The 21,441-nt window shown below is 39.0% G+C and overlaps 1 protein-coding gene across 2 annotated transcripts in view; it reads left to right on the top strand.

Annotated features, from left to right (window-relative positions):
• The window catches only part of LOC136877344 (saccharopine dehydrogenase-like oxidoreductase), a 191,276-nt gene that overhangs the window by 164,444 nt on the left and 5,391 nt on the right, over nucleotides 1-21,441 (top strand). For both annotated transcript variants that reach the window (XM_067151304.2, XM_067151305.2), the window contains exon 9: nucleotides 611-705. In XM_067151304.2, coding sequence (XP_067007405.2) covers nucleotides 611-705 — 95 coding nt within the window. The remainder of the gene's footprint in view (nucleotides 1-610; nucleotides 706-21,441) is intronic.

Consider the following 21,441-nt stretch of genomic DNA (forward strand, 5'->3'; position numbering starts at 1 on the left):
TAATTAATGTAAATAGTAAAACAAATGTTTCACAATTTAACTTGCTTTTTCCTTTGAAAATTCAAGTGATCCATTAATTTTGCCTGTCAGTGTACTGTATGTGTGTGTGTTGATTTTGGGAATGACATCCCTGAATTATAGTTCAGCCAATGACAGTGGTGGTAGCTGCAAAAAGCATGGTAAATGATGGATGCTTCATTATATTCGGTTATAAAAGTAAATATACTTCTAGAGGCGAGTTGGAAGGGTCCTTGGCATTCAAAATGAACACATCTTGCCTCTACAAGCAATCTGCAGTAAGATTAGCTTCATTTACCTTTCTCTATATTGTTATTAACCTTGCGGGACCTTTGGTGAACTAATACCACTTGTCTGTTAAGTACCATGCTATCTTGGAGGTGGAATATGTTTGTTTGAACTGAGTTGGAGTACAGAACTTCATTAGTGAGGTGCATATTTCTCCATTTTCTTTTGCTTTGAAACACTTTAATGGTATTGTGTGATTGTGCTTTTCATTATTTTTAAAAAAAGTGTTAATATCTTACTAAAATGATATATTCATGTATTAATGTTGTACATAAATGATATATTCACAAACACAAATTTTCAGGTTAGTGGAAGTGATCCTGGTTATGGTCTAACAACCAGAGCCCTATTGCTCTCTGCTATCACAATCCTTAAAGAAGCTAACAAGATGCCTGGCAGGTGAGTCCTGAAATTACTTTGTGAAGCATTTTATCTTAGAGAAATTCTGCTCTGTACTGAGGAATTTAATAAGTTTCTCATATTTTCTATTCTTAATAATAATAATAATAATAATAATAATAATAATAATAATAATAATAATATCGGTTTTAAGTTCTACTAACCACTTTCACGGTTTTAGACCCTTTTCTATTCTTACACCGGTTGAAAACTATCTATAGCAATAACAATAATTAATAAATAATATTGGCATTGTATGGAAGTGAAACATGGATGATAACTAGCTCAGAATGAAAGAGACTAGAAGCTTTTGAAATATGTTGTTACTGAAGAATTCGGAAAGTGAAATAGATCGAATCACAAATAAAGAGATACTAAATCGAATTGATGAGATAACGTCAATTTGGCTAAATTTGACCAGAAGAAGAGATAGAATGATAGGACACATCTTAAGACACCCGGGACTTGGGCAGTTGGGTTTTGAGGGAAATGTAGGTGGTAAGAATGGTAGGAGTAGACCAAGGTATGAATATGACAAGCAGATTAGATCAGATGTAGGATGCAGCAGTTACATAGAAATGAAAAAGTTAGCACAGGATAGGGGCATGGAGTGCTGCATCAAACCAGTCTATGGACCGATAACTCAAACAGTATATTGTACATTAATGAATTTGTCAACAGACATCTCACCTGATTTTTTCCCCCTCTGCATTATCTTTGGCTGATATTCAAGGAATTCACTAGTGTATGCGAGCGGTCAGCGCTCAGGTCTTCAGACTGCTTGTAAATAATGTAGCCTAAATAATAATTTAAATAACCCTTGTAAAAATTGTACTGTGTGACATTTCTAAATTAGGAAAGCAACCATTTGTAAACCTGCTATTGAACACCCAAAGTCCTTGTGAGAAAAGGTGATGGGTAGTGGAATTTGTACGAGGAAATAAAATCTAAGGTTGAAAGTAAACAAAAAACTGTGTGTGTTGCTCGTTGTGTTTACTACAGTTCACAGCAATGCTGTACCCAATTTCACCACCCTGCCTGCTGTTAATCGCACGGTCCAGCGTGCACATAACTTCCAATCAATATTACTCTTCATAAATTCAGTATTACACTGTATGGTTACAATGGTTGTAGTTTCCGATAACCACGACTGAGTGCTTCAGAACAAGCCCAAATTTCCTGTTGTACATTTATCCTGGGCTAAGAAAAAGTTGCTGTAGAAAAATTAAAAATTTCATTACCATCAGATACATAGTTTTCTATGTATATATTTTTAAGTGAGCAGTTCCTAGAGAAGAGGTCAAACACCCAGATAATATTTACTACAACCACAAATGAAAAAAAAAAATTAATGAACTTCATAAACAATATGTCTTATCCACTCTGATGCAGAATTAAACAAGGAAAATATTGGTATAACTCATTTTGTAATAGGCCTATTGGTTTTTTAGTAATTAAACCTTAAATTTGAGTGTCTGTAATAAAAAATCTGGAGTACTCATTACAGAATCAGATAATGCTTCACCTACTCTAATTCTCTGACTTCTGTTTTCTAGAAATTTAACCGTCCATTCAACCATTCTTTTGTCTAGTCAAATAGCCCTCATTTTCATCAGCAGTCTCCCATGTTCTTCCCTACCAAAAGTCTTGGGTAGGTCAATAGCGATATAGTCCATTTGACTTCCTGAATCTAAAATATTTGCTGTATCTTGCTGGAATCCTACAAGTTGAGCTTCACTGAAATAACCTTTCCTAAACCCAAACTGCTTTCTATCAAACCAGTCAGTAATCAGGAAGAATGCTTTTCTAGAGCTTTCAAGCAATATATATCAAACTGACTGGCCTGTAATTACCGTACTTACGCAAATAATACCCACATATTTTTTTTTTAAATTGGGGTGCAGGTTTTATTTGCGTCAATGTTGGCTTTTTTTTTTTTTTTTTCAAAATCAACCTTCCTAAAGTTGGGGTGCAGGGATTATTCGTGTAAATACGGTATGTGCTTTATGTTTTATTACCCTTTTTTCTTTTTGCTGTAGTCCTGGTTGGTGCTATTTAAGTACTCCTTCTTTACGTGGCAGGTATAACTGACAGAATAGAGCGCATTCTTAAGAAGTATAATATAATTCCAGTTTTCACCGCAGACCGGAAGCTCAAATCCCTGTTTCGACCAGTCAAATAGAAGCCACGTCTTGAAACACCGGTCGTATATGAAATTCCATCTGGTTGTGGTTGTTCATATGTTGGCATGACAAAAAGGCTTATTAGCACCAGGGTGAAAGAGCACATAAGATCGGTAAAGAATGTCGCTCTTTCATCCTCCACGGAGAACGCTATAAGCCAGTCTGCCATAGCAGAACATTTCTACAGTACAGACCATGAAATCCTCTTTGACCAGGCGAAGGTCATCGCGCCTGTAAAAGACTTCTATGCTCATCTTGTGTTGTGAGGGAAGCCATAGAGATAGAGCTCCACCCAAATAACATCAACAGGGAAGACGGCTTCAAGTTATCAAACACATGGAGACCTGTACTGCAGAAATACATGCATAACACCACCATGGCACAGCGGGACGCACTCAAACTGTCGACAGAGGGCGGTGCATCAGTAACTTCCCTCCCAACCACCACAGCACAGCGCCACGATCCTTGAGTCCAGTTAGTGGGGTAAACCGTGGATAGTACGGGCATGACTTCCACGTTCCTTCAGATAATTTCTTTGCTCACTGTCGGAGGCAAAACTTCTCATGCCCTGATGAAGGCCAATGCAATTTGGCTGAAAGCTTGGCTTTATTATTAATAAATATATACAGGGTGAAGCGTAACATGCCAGCAATAAAAAAATGTCTCTTACAAAATTTCGTCTTGCGAGTATATCCGGCAGAAAAACGACGTTGAAGAGTAGCAATCTGGCAACACTGTAACCACATGTAGGGTAACTACCTCTGTCAGCAGAAGTGAGTCGTACTGTACGGTTGGTGCAGTGGATAGAGTTTTTGGTTAGCATGCAGGAGGTCGAGTGGTCGATCCTGGGTTGAGGCATATGTTTTTTATTTCGTAAATGTAGTCCAGGTGGTATGGAATCTGGCATCTTAATCGTCAACAGTGATTGCAGTGGGTCCTCTAGAAACCATTTGCCCTTACATACTATGATCCTATAAATGGACGAACAATCGTTTTCATTGGTCAGCTTTAAAAGGTGCCCTTTCCACGTCGTGGGCGTGAATTTATTCACACCACTTCATCTACTAGATGTGAAACCTGTTTTCTTTGTACCCTCCTCCAATGGTCCCATAGATTAGTCATCATCATCATCTGTTTACCCTCCAGGTTCGGCTTTTCCCTCGGACTCAGCGAGGGATCCCACCTCTACTGCCTCAAGGGCAGTGTCCTGGAGCTTCAGACTCTTGGTCGGGAGATACAACTGGGGAGTATGACCAGTACCTCGCCCAGGCGGCCTCACCTGCTATGGTGAACAGGGGCCTTGTAGGGGGATGGGAAGATTGGAAGGGATAGGCAAGGATGAGGGAAGGAAGCGGCCGTGGCCTTAAATTAGGTACCATCCCGGCATTCGCCTGGAGGTGAAGTGGGAAACCACGGAAAACCACTTCGAGGATGGCTGAGGTGGGAATCGAACCCACCTCTACTCAGTTGACCTCCCGAGGCTGAGTGGACCCCGTTCCAGCCCTCGTACCACTTTTCAAATTTCGTGGCAGAGCCGGGAATCGAACCCGGACCTCCGGGGGTGGCAGCTAATCACGCTAACCACTACACCACAGAGGCGGCCCCATAGATTAGTACCAACTATTATTCTTGCCTCGTTCAGATCCATTACATTTCGTTAGGGCCTTACGTTACGTTACGTTGTTTCAGCGTTACAAAATGTTGTAAATGTAGGATACATGTGACCTCAGAAACGATGTCTTACTGTATTACAGTAGGTAATGTCAGATGGAAATTAGCAAATAAAAAATGCGCCTCAACCCAGGATCGACCACTCGACCTCCTGCATGCCAACCAAAAACTCTACCCACTGCACCAACTGTACAGTACGACTATATTCTGCTGACAGAGGTAGTTACCCTACATGTGGTTACAGTGTTGCCAGATTGCTATTCTTCAACGTCCGTTTTCTACCGGATATACTCGCAAGACGAAATTTTGTAAGAGACATTTTTTTATTGCTGGCATGTGAGGAGTTGCACTGCGATGCCCGAGTGCGCGAATTACGCTTCACCCTGTATATATAGTGGCTTTAATCCAGTTCATTTATTTCTTTATATTATGAATCATCTTAATTAGTGACTTGTTTAGTGGCCATAATTCTGGAAACTTTTAGCATTTTCACTGTGTTATCACAACATGTGTACTTATTAGCAGATGAACAATGTACGAAACCCAATTAAATACTGAGAAGCTAATTTTGATCTGTAGTAAAGATAATTTGTCCTTAAGTCAGTGGTATTTACAAATACAGTAGAACCTCAATAATTTGAAATCAGTTAATTCAAAGTCCTGCCTAATTCGAAGAAGCTCTCGTTCCCGGAAACATGAGATACGGTTTTGCATGTTATTTAAATTGTTTAATTTGAAATACGGATAATTCGTCATTCGAAGAATAATGTCTGTCCCATTAATGAAATTCAGACTTTTAATTCAAACTGCCTTTATATAAACAAAATAGGGTTTTTTTTTTTTTCAGAGTAATTTAAATTTGAAATTTATCCGCATCATGATAGAACGCGTCTTTCGGAACGTGCTGGGGGTAGATTTCAGCATTTTCACTCACTTCATTGTGTACAGGGTGCTTCATATTTGCTAAGTTCGAGTAAAATCATAATTCTTTTGTATTCAGAGTTTTAAGGAACATCATAATATCACTTAGCAAGCAGTGTGTGGAGAAGCAGAATCCGCGAACACCGGCGATGTTGGTGAAAAGGCGTGACTCATATATAGTGATCAATTTGTGCACACCAAATATTGTCAATGCCAATGAAACTGCATTGTTTTTTAATGCCAAGCCCAAACAGACGTACGGTTTTATAGGAGGGAAGTGTCAGCCGGAAAATCGTACAAGGGGTCATTGCACTGTGTTGCAATGCACACAGAAGCGAGAGACTTCTTCCCCTCGTCAAGTTCAATAAGCCACGATGTTTTAAGGGCGTCGGACACTTTCCGTGCAAGTACAGGAAATCTAACATGCATTCCTTACAGTAAACCAATGAAGAAAGGACGTGCACAAGGGAGCCATCATAATTTGTCCTCATCTTTGAATCGTGTGTTTTTTCTAACGACGCGTGAGGTTATGTTTGCCAGTGATTTATTCAAGTGCATTATTTTAATAATATTGTACCGGGAGGTACACCCCAATGCCGCGCATTCAAATTCAGCGCCTAAACGAACTCCTCTATTGGTAAAACAGTGAAACTGAAACTACACCAACTTAGAATTTTACTCAGAAGATGTCACCACAGAAACATGATGGAATTTTGTTATTATGAAGTTTCCTAAACTGACTGAATTTCTACCAGTTTTGTTTGCTATGCATCAAGAAGTTTGAACATTCTTCTACAGAGGACACCACTAAAAACTATGATCATGCAGCCTGGTGCGAGTTGTAAGAAGTTGTAATTTAAAGAAGTTTTGTATTTCTAGGTTTTTGTAACTGAATGATGTTCATTTATTTTTGCGTTGGCAATATTTCCTGTTTCTCTCCGCCTGTTTTGAATCTAGCCAATCCCTAATTCCTGTACTTAATTTTCAACCTATCACAGGCTTCTTGTTCGATTTTAAGTGTAACTTTTGAATTTATCCAATAAAATTGAGAGGGTGTAGCTAGTTTAATCTTGAATGATATCAAACCTTCCCTGAGGGTTTATAAACTGCGGCTTTTCTCGTTTCTTGGCCTATTGATCGTCATCTTACTGAGTGTGTGTGTCAAAGCAGGAGGCGGGCGGCCTCTTTCATCGGTCAACAGAACATCTACCAGGTAATGGCCATATAACTTCTTTCTTTCTTTCTTGCTACCTCCGAAGTTTAACCCAAGGGAAAGGTCCAACTCTTTAGTTAAGTAACCAGCTTTTCTAAAATGTAACTTCTTCTGGCTAATGTAAAAACTTCATAAAAACCTTTAACTGTAAATCGGGGATAGAGAGAGAATTACCCTCTCGAGCTCCCCTTCATCTTGGTTTGAGGTGATTACGTTTTTATAACTGTTTTTCATTCTGTAATAGGGTAAAGTAATTTCTATACGAGTCACCTCCGTAGTTTGGGAATAGCCCCTGTTTCATCGGCCCAGAGCCCCTTAGGTTGTTTTAGTGATCATATCTAGGAGTGCAAGCATACGCCTCCATTCAGTTTGTGTTTCGGGCCATTTACTTAACCTGTTCTTTTCCGCAAAGGCCCTGTAGCTTGGGTACAAGATACCCCTGTTTCAAAGTGTAAGTTGGGCCATGGAAGGCCAGAGAGTGTAAGATGTTTGAGATTGCCTCGAGGAGGCTGAAAGAAACGGAGACCCTGTTAGCTCTTTTGCAAGTTTTGTGACTGTAAAGTGTGCCTCTAGGAGGCTAGATATTGTGATTTAGGGAGCAAGTGCTCTTGAATTAGGGGACTTCTGCCCCTCATTAAATAATACCTCTTCCTCTTGTAAAATTGTAAAACTAGGGGCTTAAAGCCCAAAGAGTTAAGCTTCTGAATCTTGGAATTTTCCCAATCTCGTTTAATGATTGCTATTTGTACCTGTAACATTGTTATGAAAAATTGTTAAGTTTGAAGTTCTAAAAGAAATATAACCTTTGTTAAAGTTTTAAATCTATTCTTGACATCGTAGTTAGACCCATTCACCCCAGCACCTTCTTTAACCTCTTTCTGCTCCACGGGTAAACCCATAACAAATATAAATGCACTTTGTTGGATACATTTTGGGAATAGATTTTTCCAAGGCATTTGAAAGGTTTAAACTGTGAATCAAGGTGATTGTGTGCATTAATGCATCTTAGAATACTTTGTGATGCAGCAAGGGTTCGCATTTCTCAATTACGAGACAAGTACCATGACGGGAAGTCGTACAAGGATACGTGAGTCACTGTACTGTGTTCAAATGCAGACAGAAGTGAGAGACTTTCTTCCCTCATCATAGGAAAGTTTGATAAACCACGATGTTTCAAAGGGCATCGGGTACTTTCCGTGCAAGTACAGGACATCTTGATCTAAAATGCATTCAGTTCAGTAATCCAATGAACAAAGGACTTGCTCAGGGAAGCCAGCTTAGATTTCTCCTCGTCTTTGAATCATGCTTTTGTTTTCTTTTGTTGCATGAGGTTATGTTTGTCAGTGAGTTATCCAAGTGAATACTGTATTGTGAATTTGAATGCTGTAAATGCACCTTGTTGGATACATTTTGGAAATAGTTTTTTTTCCATGGCATTTCAAAGGTTTAAACTTTGAATCAAGGTTAATTGCATGCAGTGCAGGTCTTAGAATATTTTTTGATGCAACAAGGGTTTGAATTTCTGAATTAAGAGTTGACGGTTAATTCGAAATCACGCAATTCAAAGTTGATTTTTGTGTCCCAGCGACTTCAAATTAACGAGGTCTCACTGTAATTACTATAGGAAAAAGAGCAAATGAATTTTGGTGTACTCACTGATGCAGATATCACTACTGGCTCTTTCATGTCCCACTGCTGAAATTGTTTGTTTTCATGAGTAGGCCTATATCTTTTACATTTTTGACTTCTGGCAGCAATTTCAGCACTGTTGAGTATGTATTTTGTAATTCTGAGTTAAGTTTCCATCCAGGTGGGCCGATGACGTAGATGTTAGGCCCCTTCAGAGAACAAGCATTCCATCCAGGTGCCATTGTCATTGCTTCATCAGGAAAGCAAGGTTGTAGTTTTACACGATTGTTGATATTGTGATCATAGCTACGGTACCTCCAGTTTTGTATGGATTCTGCACCATAGAGAAGTAACTTTTCATTTCAACAATCCCACATGCACTGGCTGGGAGTTTGGGATTTGAATTGCAGCCACCTTGATGAAAAGTCACTGGCATAGTAAAATATTCTCAAAATGGCTCTAAGAAAAGAATAGCCACTCTCTAAACAATGCATGAAGATTACCAATACAAGGAGATTTTTCAGTAGAATTGGTGATGGTGCTTCAGTATCTTCAGTTATAAAAGGAAACCAGAAATGCAGTTTTGGCAAATTGTACAGAACAGCTCCAAGAACTGGTAGAGGTCTCAAGGGATGCGAGGGATATTTTCAGATTATTACCAAGAGATCACAGAAAATCCTTTATAGAAATCCATGAATTTTGACAACTTAGTATAATTGATGTTTCTGCGAGAACTGTTGTAAGGAAATTGTTCCAAAATGACCTAAAAGCTTGATCACGTAGGAAAAAACCATTTCTTAACTGCAGCATGATGAGAATTGGTCTAAAAATCACAAATATTAGACTAGTGATAATGAAGGTAATTTAACCATGATACTGTATAGGCTTTTGGGCTTATGCCGTGTCAAGAAAATAAGGTGAAATTCTTTATGTTTCGCACAGAACTGTGCTCTGCGTCATGAGAAGAAAATCTCGACTGTCCACGAGAAAGGCTAAACAATGACTCTTTTAAATTTAGACATAATAGAAGTGGAAGTGGTACGTTCATTCGCCACCAGATGGCTCCCTGGACATGGCACAGCGCTAGCGTTCGAAGCAGAAGCTGACCGAACAATCAGAATCAGTCTAAGAGGTTCACATAACTTGTGTACGTAACATGTGACGTTGACACAAGCCTGGAATGAAACATCTAGCGGATGACACCATTCTCCTCCTCCTCCATTGCCCTTATCCTGGGAGCTCCTGGATCGGGCTGTGGATCAATGACCTCCATCCACTTCTCGCTCCTCCCTGGAGACACATGAGATGTGCTTCGCTTCTGGGATACTCGTTAGATCTTAGTTTTGATCCACTGTGATGCTTCATCATTATCATTACATACCGTGCGTTCTGTAATTCTAGTGCTTCGATTTCATATACCACTGTTGTTTTTTGGTTATTTAAGATATCTCTTGCTACTTTACACCATAAATAGATTTCTTCAAGGCATATGATTCAATCCATAGAGAAGGGCTGTGGAACATCATGATGGAGTTTGACTTTCCCATAAAATTAATTAACGTGTGCAAACTGTGTGTGGATGGTATTGTTAGCTGTGTTTTGCTCAAGGGCAGAAAATCAAGTTCCTCCTGGTCTAAGATAAGGTGATGCACTATCTCTTCTTCTATTCGACGTTACACCGGAGAAGATTATCAGGAAATTAGCTCTTGTACCTGCTGGCATCATATTGAGGAGATGACATGAAGTACTTGCATATGTGAATGATCTTGTTCTTATTGGCTGCAATGAATTGGAAATTAAGCAGTTATTTGTGGAATTAGAGGAAATGGCAGCAAAAATTGGCTTACGGGTAAATGATAAAAAGACACATTACATGGTTGTACAGTGACAGAATCATGAGGAGGTTGATAGATTGCCTTTGAAGATTGGGAAATACATATTTAAAAGACTAGAGCAGTTTAAATTCCTTGGTGTATTAATCAAGGAGCAAAACCGAAGGCAACAGGAACACAAAGCTAGAATTAAGAATTCAAATAAGGCATTCTAACAAGCAAAAATGATTATCTACAATACAATCATTCGAACCAGTACTTCTGTATGGTTCCCACACATGAAGTATAACCAAAAAAGAGCAGCAGCAAATGAAAATCTTTGAGAATAAAGTTTATAGAAAAATATTTGGACCATGGTTCGATCCTATCTCTCAAAGCTGGAAGAAAAGATCTAATTATGAGATTTACACCCTCTCTCAACAACATAATATAATGATTGTGATAGAATTCAACAGACTGCGCTGGGCTGGACATGCACTGAGGATGCAGGATAACAGAGTACCAGTAGATCTATACAAGGATCTCTTAATGGGAAAAGACCTTTAGGAAGACCCTGAAGCACCTGGAAGAAGGAGATCAACAAGGTATGCCGGACCCTCCAAATTGATAACTGGAAAGAACAGGCTCACGATCGAAAAGGATGGAAGAGGATTGTAAGTTTGGCACGGGAACTTCACGTTCCTCAGAAGCCTACAAAGTGAGTGAGTACTTTACATCATACATACATACATACATTATCATTATAGACTGTTATGCCTTTCAGTGTTCAGTCTGCAAGCCTCTGTGAACTTTCTAAACATCGCCACAATCCTCGATTTGCAACTAGTGTTGTGGCCTCATTTAGATATATACCTCTTATCTTTAAATCGTTAGAAACCGAGTCTAACCATCGTCGTCTTGGTCTACCTCTACTTCTCTTACCCTCCATAACAGAGTCCATTATTCTCCTAGGTAACCTATCCTCTTCCATTCGCCTCACATGACCCCACCACCGAAGCCGGTTTATGCATACAGCTTCATCCATCGAGTTCATTCCTATATTAGCCCCTTATCTCCTCATTCCGAGTACCCTCCTGCCATTGTTCCCACCTGTTTGTACCAGCAATCATTTTTGCTACTTTCATGTCTGTTACTTTTAACTTATGAACAAGATATCCTGAGTCCACCCAGCTTTCGCTCCCGTAAAGCAAAGTTGGTCTGAAAACAGACCGATGCAAAAATAGTTTCGTCTGGGAGCTGACTTCCTTCTTACAGAATACTATTGATCGCAACTGCGAGCTAACTGCATTAGCTTTACGACACCTTGATTCAATCTCACTTACTATATTACCATCCTGGGAGAACACACAATCTAAATACTTGAAATTATCGACCTGTTCTAGCTTTGTATCACCTGTCTGACATTCAATTCTGTTGAATTTCTTACCTACTGACATCAATTTAGTCTTCGAGAGACTAATTTTCATACCATACTCATTGCACCTCCTTTCAAGTTCCAAGATATTAGACTGCAGGCTTTCGGCACAATCTGCCATTAAGACCAAGTCATCAGCATAGGCCAGACTGCTTATAGTTGGGGACAAAACATGACAGCCTCAGTTCCTAGAAGTGAGCTGGAAGCCAGTAGTCAATCACACCCTGCACCCTGCTGAGTTAACGAGTTCTAAGTGATCCTTGTTTGTTTTGGAGAGGCTGCCAACCACTTATTTCCTCACTCTGTAGTATTTACCCTTTCTAGTGTAGAGTGCAGTAGCCGATTTGGCAACTCTGGCTGCAGTAGAGGTAGTAAATTCTAATAAGTCGCTAATAACACCGAGCTGCCGCTGGAAAGTAGTGGTGTGAGGGGAGGTCGTCATGATTTCTCCCCAACTATACTACATTTCCACTTAACTGAATCCCTCCCTGTCATTTTATACCTTTCAGCAGATGATCCATGTAAAGTACAAACAGCAGAGGTGAAAGATTGCAGCCTTGTCTAACCCCTGTAAGTACCCTGAACCAAGAACTCATTCTACCGTCAATTCTCACTGTAGCCCAATTGTCAACATAAATGCCTTTGATTGATTTTAATAATCTACCATTAATTCCATAGTCCCCCGGTATAGCAAACATCTTTTCCCTCGCTACCCTGTCATATGCTTTCTCTAGATCTACGAAACATAAACACAACTGCCTATTCCTCTCGTAGCATTTTTCAATTACCTGGTGCATACTGAAAATCTGATCCTGTTGAATTTCTTACCTACTGACATCAATTTAGTCTTCGAGAGACTAATTTTCATACCAGAATACTTAGTTCACAGAATCTGTGCTCTGAAACCACACTGGTTTTCATCCAACTTCCTCTCAACAACTGATCGCACCCTCCCTTCCAAGATGCCAGTGAACACTTTGCCTGGCATACTAATCAATGAGATACCTCGATAGTTGTTGCAATCCTTCCTGTTCCCTTGCTTATAGATAGGTTCAGTTACTGCTTTTGACCAATCTGAAGGTACCTTACCAACACTCCATGCTAATTTTACTACTCTGTGAAGCCATTTCATCCCTGCCTTCCCACTATACTTCACCATTTCAGGTTTAATTTCCTCTATTCCTGCTGCTTTATGACAATGGAGTTTACAATCCTTTCCACTTCCTCAAGCGTAATTTCACCAACATCATTTTCCTCCTCTCCATGAGCTTGGCTGTTCACAACACCACCAAGATGATTTGCTTTTACATTGAGAAGATGTTCAAAATATTCCCTCCACCTCTCCAGTGATTCCCTGGGATCTATTTTGAGTTCACCTGAATTACTCAAAACACTGTTCATTTCCTTTCTCCCTCCCTTCCTAAGATTCTTTATTACTGTCCAGAAAGATTTCCCTGCTGCTTGACCTAGCCTTTCCAGGTTATTACCAAAATCTTCCCACAACTTCTTTTTGGATTCAACAACTATTTGTTTCGCTCTATTTCTTTCATCTACGTACAAATCCCTGTCTGCCTTGGCCCTTGTTTGGAGCCATTTCTGATAAGCCTTCTTTTTATGTTTTGAAGCTGCTCTCACTTCATCATTCCACCACGATGTTCGCCTTTTCCCATCTTTACACAGAGCTTTTCCTAGGCATTCCCTTGCTGTTTCTACTACAGCATCCCTGTATGCCACCCATTCACTTTCTATATCCTGAACCTGCTTACTGTCCACTGTTCGAAATTTCTCACTAATCATATCCATGTACTTCTGTCGAATTTCCTCGTCCTGGAGATTTTCTACCCTTGTTCGTTTGCAGACAGATTTCACTTTCTCTACCCTAGGCCTAGAGATACTTAGTTCACTACAGATCAGTTAGTGGTCTGTATCATTGAAAAATCCCCGGAAAACTCGTACATTCCTAACAGATTTCCTGAATTCGAAGTCGGTTAAGATATAGTCTGTTATGGATCTGGTACCCCTAGCCTCCCATTTGTAGCAATGAATAGCCTTATGCTTGAAGAATATATTTGTAACTGCTAAGCCCATACTAGCACAGAAGTCCAGCAAATGCTTCCCATTCCCATTAGCTTCCATATCTTCCCCACATTTACCAATCACCCTTTCGTATCCTTCAGTTCTATTCCCAACTCTTGCATTGAAATCGCCCATTAGCACTATTCTATCCTTGCTGTTGACCCTGACCACGATGTCACTCAATGCTTCTTAAAACTTGTCAACTTCATCCTCATCTGCACCCTCACATGGTGAATACACGCGGAGACAATTCTACACTAGTCCTAACTCCTCCAACTGACAAATCTACCCACATCATTCGCTCATTTACGTGCCTAACAGAAACTATGTTGCGTGCAATAGTATTCCTGATAAAGAGCCCTACCCCAGACTCTGCCCTTCCCTTTCTAATACCCGTCAAGTACACTTTATAATCTCCTATCTCTCCCTCGTTATCTCCCCTTACCTGAATATCACTTACTCCTAGCACATCCAGATGCATCCTCTTTGCTGACTCAGCCAGTTCTACTTTCTTTCTTCCAGAAGCCCCATTAATATTGATAGCTCCCCATTGAATTCCATTTCGTTCACCAAGTTGTTTCCAAGGAGGCCCTCGCCTGTCAAATGGGAGTGGGACTCTGTTACTCCCAGAGGTCTGAGGCTTGCTTAAAATGTTCTGAGCTCGGTAAATTCATGAAGCAGGATGCTACCCTGCTTGCACATAGTCCAAGTGAGAATCTCTCCTCTAATGGATTATTGACCACCGTTGAATTGTATAGTCCTAGCTGCCTGAGCACAAGGAGGGTCATGACTCAGAATATGTCTGAGATGCCCACTCCCATTCCATAGCAACTAGTATCCCGACTCTGGACCACTTACTAGGCCACTCAGCCGTTGCCCATGTTTCATGAACGAGGACATGACTACAGTAGCCGACACCATGAACCATTACTTTACATCATAAATTAGAAAACATGTAAGGGTCTTCTTTCTTTCTGCATGTTCCTCTCTGGGTGTCCTTTTATCATGGGTCAGTTATTTTCTCCTTCATGCAGTGAATTGTCTTGTGATTGGTTTGACTGTTTGAGTTATTAGTAGATGACCAAACATCTGATCCCAATGCCTAGCAAGAAGTATTTGTTCAGTCAGATGTTTGGTCTCGTTTTCTGTGCAAGAACCTGAACAGAATGTGGATTCAAAGGAATAGGTCTTAGAAGGTCTGAAATATTGTGACAGTCATGATTGTGATTGTTGTTTTAAGGTTCTTAGCATGTAGGTCATTGTCCTTTGAATGTTGTGCCTGTAGTATTGCCTTAATTCAGTATCTAGATCAGACATCATAAATATCCCTGTAGAGGCTTTAAACTGGGGAGTTATAGAGTGCTGTCAATAGAGCCCCTAGCTGTGCTTGGTATTGCTTCTTTTTATGCCAGACTCCTCTCTCTAAAAAAAAAAGTAAAGACTCCTCTTTTACATCTTTTTTATCCAACATCCCGTGATTTGAGTGTTGTCTTTTAACTTTGACAGTAATAGGTTTGTGATGGCTAGAATATCTTGCATTTTCAAGGCTTTTTGGTTTCCCTTTTTACAGTACCTTCATCTTTTTTTAAATTATTATTAATACAACTTCCCCCAACGAGGAGGCTGCCACAAGGACAAAGTATGTCGACTACATAGTAGTAGTCTTGTAAGTTACTGGTGAGTTTGCTAGTGTGCCAGATAGAAATAACCATCGCAAGGCTCAAGAATAAATTTGGAATGAATTTGGAATATGGAATGATGCATGGTTCTTCTGTTTACTCTATAAATCAATGATATATCTTCTCAGTTCAGTAACTGTAAGTATTATTTATATGCAGATGATCTACAAATATATTATCACTGTAAAGCTGTTGATATTGATGATGATGCTTGTTGTTTAAAGGGGCCTAACATCGAAGGTCATCGGCCCCCTGTTGATATTGAGTTTGGAATTCATCAGATGAATTCTATTTTAAATCAGCTCCTATTCTAATAAGAACTGTTTATTAATTAATCCTAAAAAGGTACAAGCTATTATAATAGGGCAACAAAGGCAGTTAAATATTCTTAAAGAAGTTATTGCCTTCACGTTTGCTTTGTGGTGTAGCTATACCATTTCAGAAGTCTGTCAAAAATATTGGGATTATCATAAGTGACACACTAGATTGGAGTGAGCACATAACAAGCATCTGTAGAAAAATTCACTCATCACTTCGCCGTCTCAAAACTCGCTAATCACTTCTTCTACTAAGCAAGAAAATTAAACTTATCCAGACCCTCATATTTCCCATACTTAATAGATGCCACCATGGAACAAACATTAAAATTACAGAGGGCAATGAACTCATGCATTAGGTTTATATTTTCAATTAAATTTTCAACTCATATCTCCCCCTATTATGAAATTCTCTCGTAGTTATAAATCGATAAACTATGACATCTTCACATTGCAACTCTCGTATTTCGTCTGTTGAATGAATCTAAACCCCAGTATTTATCCTCAAAGTTTAATTTACTCTCCCCCTCTCATGAACATAACACACGATAGACTACTACACTCTCAATTCCTGTGCACCGCTCATCTTCATTTAACCGCTCCTTTCAAGTGTCTGGTGCAAGGCTATGGAATTCCCTTCCAGTCAGTGTTAGAAATTGCACTTCTGTAGCTTCATTCAAGCGGTTTTGCGAGATTACGTAGTAAATGTTTAACCAGCTTGTATGAATGGAAGAATGAATGAGGTTAGGATTTAGGTTCAGGGTACTTACAGGAGTTAGACAAGGCTGTAATCTTTCACCTTTGCTGTTCGTAGTTTATATGGATCATCTGCTGAAAGGTATAAAATGGCAGGGAGGGATTCAATTAGGTGGAAACGTAGTAAGCAGTTTGGCCTATGCTGACGACTTGGTCTTAATGGCAGACTGTGCCGAAAGCCTGCAGTCTAATATCTTGGAACTTGAAAATAGGTGCAATGAGTATGGTATGAAAATTAGCCTCTCAAAGACTAAATTAATGTCCGTAGGTAAGAAATTCAACAGAATTGAATGTCAGACTGGTGATACAAAGCTAGAACAGGTCGATAATTTCAAGTATTTAGGTTGTGTGTTCTCCCAGGATGGTAATATAGTAAGCGAGATTGAATCAAGGTGTCGTAAAGCTAATGCAGTTAGCTCGCAGTTGCGATCAGCAGTATTCTGTAAGAAGGAAGTCAGCTCCCAGACGAAACTATCTTTACATCGGTCTGTTTTCAGACCAACTTTGCTTTACGGGAGCAAAAGCTGGGTGGACTCAGGATATCTTATTCATAAGTTAGAAGTAACAGACATGAAAGTAACAAGAATGATTGCTGGTACAAACAGGTGGGAACAATGGCAGGAGGGTACACAGAATGAGGAGATAAAGGCTAATTTAGGAATGAACTCGATGGATGAAGCTGTATGCATAAACCGGCTTCAGTGGTGGGGTCATGTGAGGCGAATGGAGGAGGATATGTTACCTAGGAGAATAATGGACTCTGTTGTGGAGGTAAGAGAAGTAGAGGGAGACCAAGACGACGATGGTTAGACTCGGTTTCTAACGATTTAAAGATAAGAGGTATAGAACTAAATGAGGCCACAACACTAGTTGCAAATCGAGGATTGTGGCGACGTTTAGTAAATTCTCAGAAGCTTGCAGACTGAACGCTGAAAGGCATAACAGTCTATAATGATAATGTATGTATGTATGTATGTATGTATGTATGTATGTATGTATGTATTATTTCATTATTCTGTTTTATGAAGTTTATTATAGATAATATGTGGTTAAATGTAAGAGAAGGCCGTGAGCCTTAACTTCGCCATAAATGATGGCATGAAAATATATAAATAAATAAATGATTGCGGATTATGTTTACTGAACCTCGTATTGCAGCGATAGCGATGTCATGAAGTCGTGTCCAGTTGAGACTGATACAGTTGAGATAAGGTAATTACATCATATTTCTCCTTAAAATAAAAATCGCTACCACCTCTCTCTTGAATGTGTACATCTACTTGTATGTTGGCCATAATTAATCGAGTATCGGGCACACTATGGTCTTTTAGACCGCGTGGCGTGATTATTGTGTGCCATTTTGACCAAGCACTTTTCTCTCTTTTTTCCCTTCTTGGCTTCATTGGAGGAGGGATGTAGCGCCACCCAGTGGCTGATCACCTCCCTCAAGTTGAACACATGTTCAAACTCGTGGCCATTTTGACCGTGTGTGCCTGATGCTGTTTGTCCACTTTACTAGTTATGTTGTTGAGTGATGCAGTGGATGGAGCAAAAGAAGATTGAATTAGGAGGAGAGGGAGAGAAGTGAAATCTAGCAACAACACCAACTCAGTACATCGACAGTTATTTGAATGTGACAAAGTTGACACTATTAGTGATAATAGTGATGTGGATAGTGTACTAAGTGACCATAATACTTATTCTATTGTGTCTGCAGAGTTACGGCATGAAGATAAGGTGGTTAAAACCAATGGTCCTACTTATTTGGGTAAGGATAGTGTTACAGAGTGGCAGGTTCACGCTATAGCACCCAGAGGTGGCTATGCATGGGTACACAAGATTGTTAGATGGTTGCCACGGGCTAAAGAGCAACTTAACATGTTCCTTCTCCTTTGGAAGCATGGAAAATATTTTTCCCTGATTGTGAATTTGAAAAATCATACAGTATACCAAGAGATATATTGAAAGAAATGGAGACCATATCAATGAAGAATGTGATGCTGTACAAACCAATGCCAACAGAGTCGAAAGCACTTCGGATTATTGTATCTTGCTAGTGTTGTGAAAGCTTTATAGACAGAAGATGATACCAGTATTGACCTGTTTTGATGTGTCATGAATCCAAAGTGGTTTAGTATCTTGCTGCAAGCCCTATGTTTAGATGAACTGGATGGCTATGAAGAGCGTTCAGCTGTGGACAGACTGGCAAAAATCTGTGATACAGTTGAACCTGAGTTATACGTATATCAAGGTGAAGAGCAGATTATACGTATAACTAACAATTACTTACAAATCAGGTTTAGTTATATCATATAATTATTGAAATAATGTTCTCTATTTTCAGGAATAAGATTAAAGACAGGTTACTTCAGAAAGTTAACGGCATAATTTGTACTGATGATTTTTTAATATAAATCAGGTTTGCAGCATTATTAATCAACATTATTGATTTTGCCCCCAGTGTTTAAAAATGTGTCTAAAATAGTGTTTCTTTTACTATGTGTGGTATAAGCAATTCCTAAATTTCCAACTATTTCAATTTTAGTTTTATGTATACTATTGTCCACTTCTTATATTAATTTTACTTTCTCATCCAGCGTGTAACTTTTCCTCTTTCTCTTCTCCATGGCAGACTGACAACTACATACAATTTCTGATAGAACTACAGTTTTTAATATACTCAATATGATAAATGTCAGCTTCCAGCATCATTTTAATGTGTCTCGTTTAAACAACCTGCTTACAGTTAAAATGGAAGCGTTTTCTGTGTCCCGAACACATGTCTTATAATCTTTCTACTTTAGCTTTATGCCATGCAGTCACTTCCCATGACCTTTGCTATACCACTGCACCTTTCTGATATCTGCAGCCAAAGTCTCGCCGCTAACAACACCAACTTTAATAGTCACATTTCTATCTCGCCTGTAGTTTGGAAACGTCAAGAAATTTATATATCTGCAGCATTATTTGAACCTGATACTAACAACGAACATGTGTCTGGCTCATAATCTTTCTCTTTTAGTTAAAAGCCGCGTGGTCACTTCCCACGACCTTCGTTACACTACCACACCACAACCCTCCGACACCTGCAGGTGAAGTCCCACCGCCAACAAAGCTGATTCTAATGTGTCACTTTTCTAACTCGCCTGTTTTGTAATCAGAGGAAATGCATACATCGCCAACATTATTTTAACTTTGTTACTTACAAATAAACTGCATTTAATGTAAATGAACACACACAACACCAAATTACGTATAAATGGGTTATGTACAAATGAGGTTTAATTAACATGCTTTTGTGTTATATTTTGCTGGAACCTACAGAAATTTACGTATAAAACAGAATTATGCAGAACTGAGTTATGTATAAACCAGTCTTGACCGTGTATTCAATCCATTTGTTGAACAATGCACAAGTGCCTGTTCACCAAAAGAGTTCCTCACTATTGGTGAAATGCTAGACACATTTAGGAGGCATTGTCGTTGCAGGCAACAAACTGACCAAGTATGGCATAAATATACTATTTGCATTATGTTGTGCATGGACCTTTTATACTCGAAAGCTTGAAATCCATTCTGGACAACAGCCAAAAGAGCCGTACCAACAGAGCAATATGCCATGAGACATTGTTGAAAGAATGATCCTGCCTATGACTAGAATGGGCAGAAAGGTGACAGTCGACAGTTGGTTTATGTCAGTTCCCTTAGCCGACTATCTGAGGGAAAAACACTGACTGTCGTTGGCACAATAAAGAAAAAAATGTAAAACAAATAAACATAGCAAAACATGAACTTAACTTTGTAAAAGGCGAAAGATTTATGCAATTTGAAGGGAGATACTACACTGCCAAGCAGGTCAGCTGTTAACTAAGGGAGAAGAAGAAATCATGGGAAGGAGAAGTTATCTGAAAATTTTTGAGTTGTAACTTTTTCTATGTTTATCAAGAAGGATTTTGAATGCCTCAAAAAGAACGTTAATCTGTTCAGGAATCCTGTTTAAATTGAGAGGAGGGTTCTTCGATCTAAATATATGACAGCAGCATGAAGCAAGTCACATTTATTTCAGATTTACTTTACTTCTTTCATTTAATTATTATCCAGATTTCTTTTCTTTCCTTTCTTTTTCTCAGTATATGTAACTTTCCAATTCAGCATTTTTCTCATTGTCAGTCAAAAGAATTTCTGCATGATTATTACATTTTGATGTATCTTACCAATTGAAATACATAACCACCGTTGTACTCCACAAGTAATTTCATATGTCAAGACTTCAAAAATGAGTGCCTTTATATGTTCCTCTGTTTGGTGTTATTTAGGTAGTGTTTTTGACAATAAGATATTTTAAGATTAATTTTTCATAAGGACTCGGTTTTAGTTTTATTAACTTTATATTTTACTTTCATGGCTGAAGAAGGCCCAAAGGAGCCTAAACATGTACATACCTATTGTGTGTTTTTCTTAAAATTCTCTTTTTAAGATACATTTACCTGTATGTATTGACTAAGGTGGACCAATTGTACATTTTTCTTATACCAGTACTATATAGTCAATACAGAACAACCCAAATATGAAACTCTTATATTACAATTAAATGGTCAGAAAAGTGGTGAACTTGTATGATTTTATCTCCCATTTTCTTGCTGACCACCCCACTAATGCCATTCTGAGCCAATTTTCACCATTATAGAGGAGTTTGGAAGCATCTCCAAAGCTCCTTAACGTGTTAGGTCTTTTCCAGTTTGTCTCTGCACACAGGCGATATCAATCCAGCAGGTCTTGAGGCTACTGGCCAGCTCACAGCTTCACTTAGGCATTTGCTGCTTGACTCCTGGTTGAAAAATATTTTTAGTCTCATTTTGTGGTTAGAATATCCCACAACAAATTCACATCCTATGGGTTACATAAAACTCCAACCATTGCTTTTTATTTTTGCAGTCTAGTATGCAGGAAGAATTGATGTTACTAAGTTCATTTTCCCTTTTACTATGGAATTTCCTTTCATGAAATTATGTATTTAAAATGTTTTTAATGTTTTTTCTTCGTTA

Source organism: Anabrus simplex, chromosome 7 (assembly GCF_040414725.1).
Source record: "Anabrus simplex isolate iqAnaSimp1 chromosome 7, ASM4041472v1, whole genome shotgun sequence".
In the NCBI taxonomy this organism is placed as follows: domain Eukaryota; kingdom Metazoa; phylum Arthropoda; class Insecta; order Orthoptera; family Tettigoniidae; genus Anabrus; species Anabrus simplex.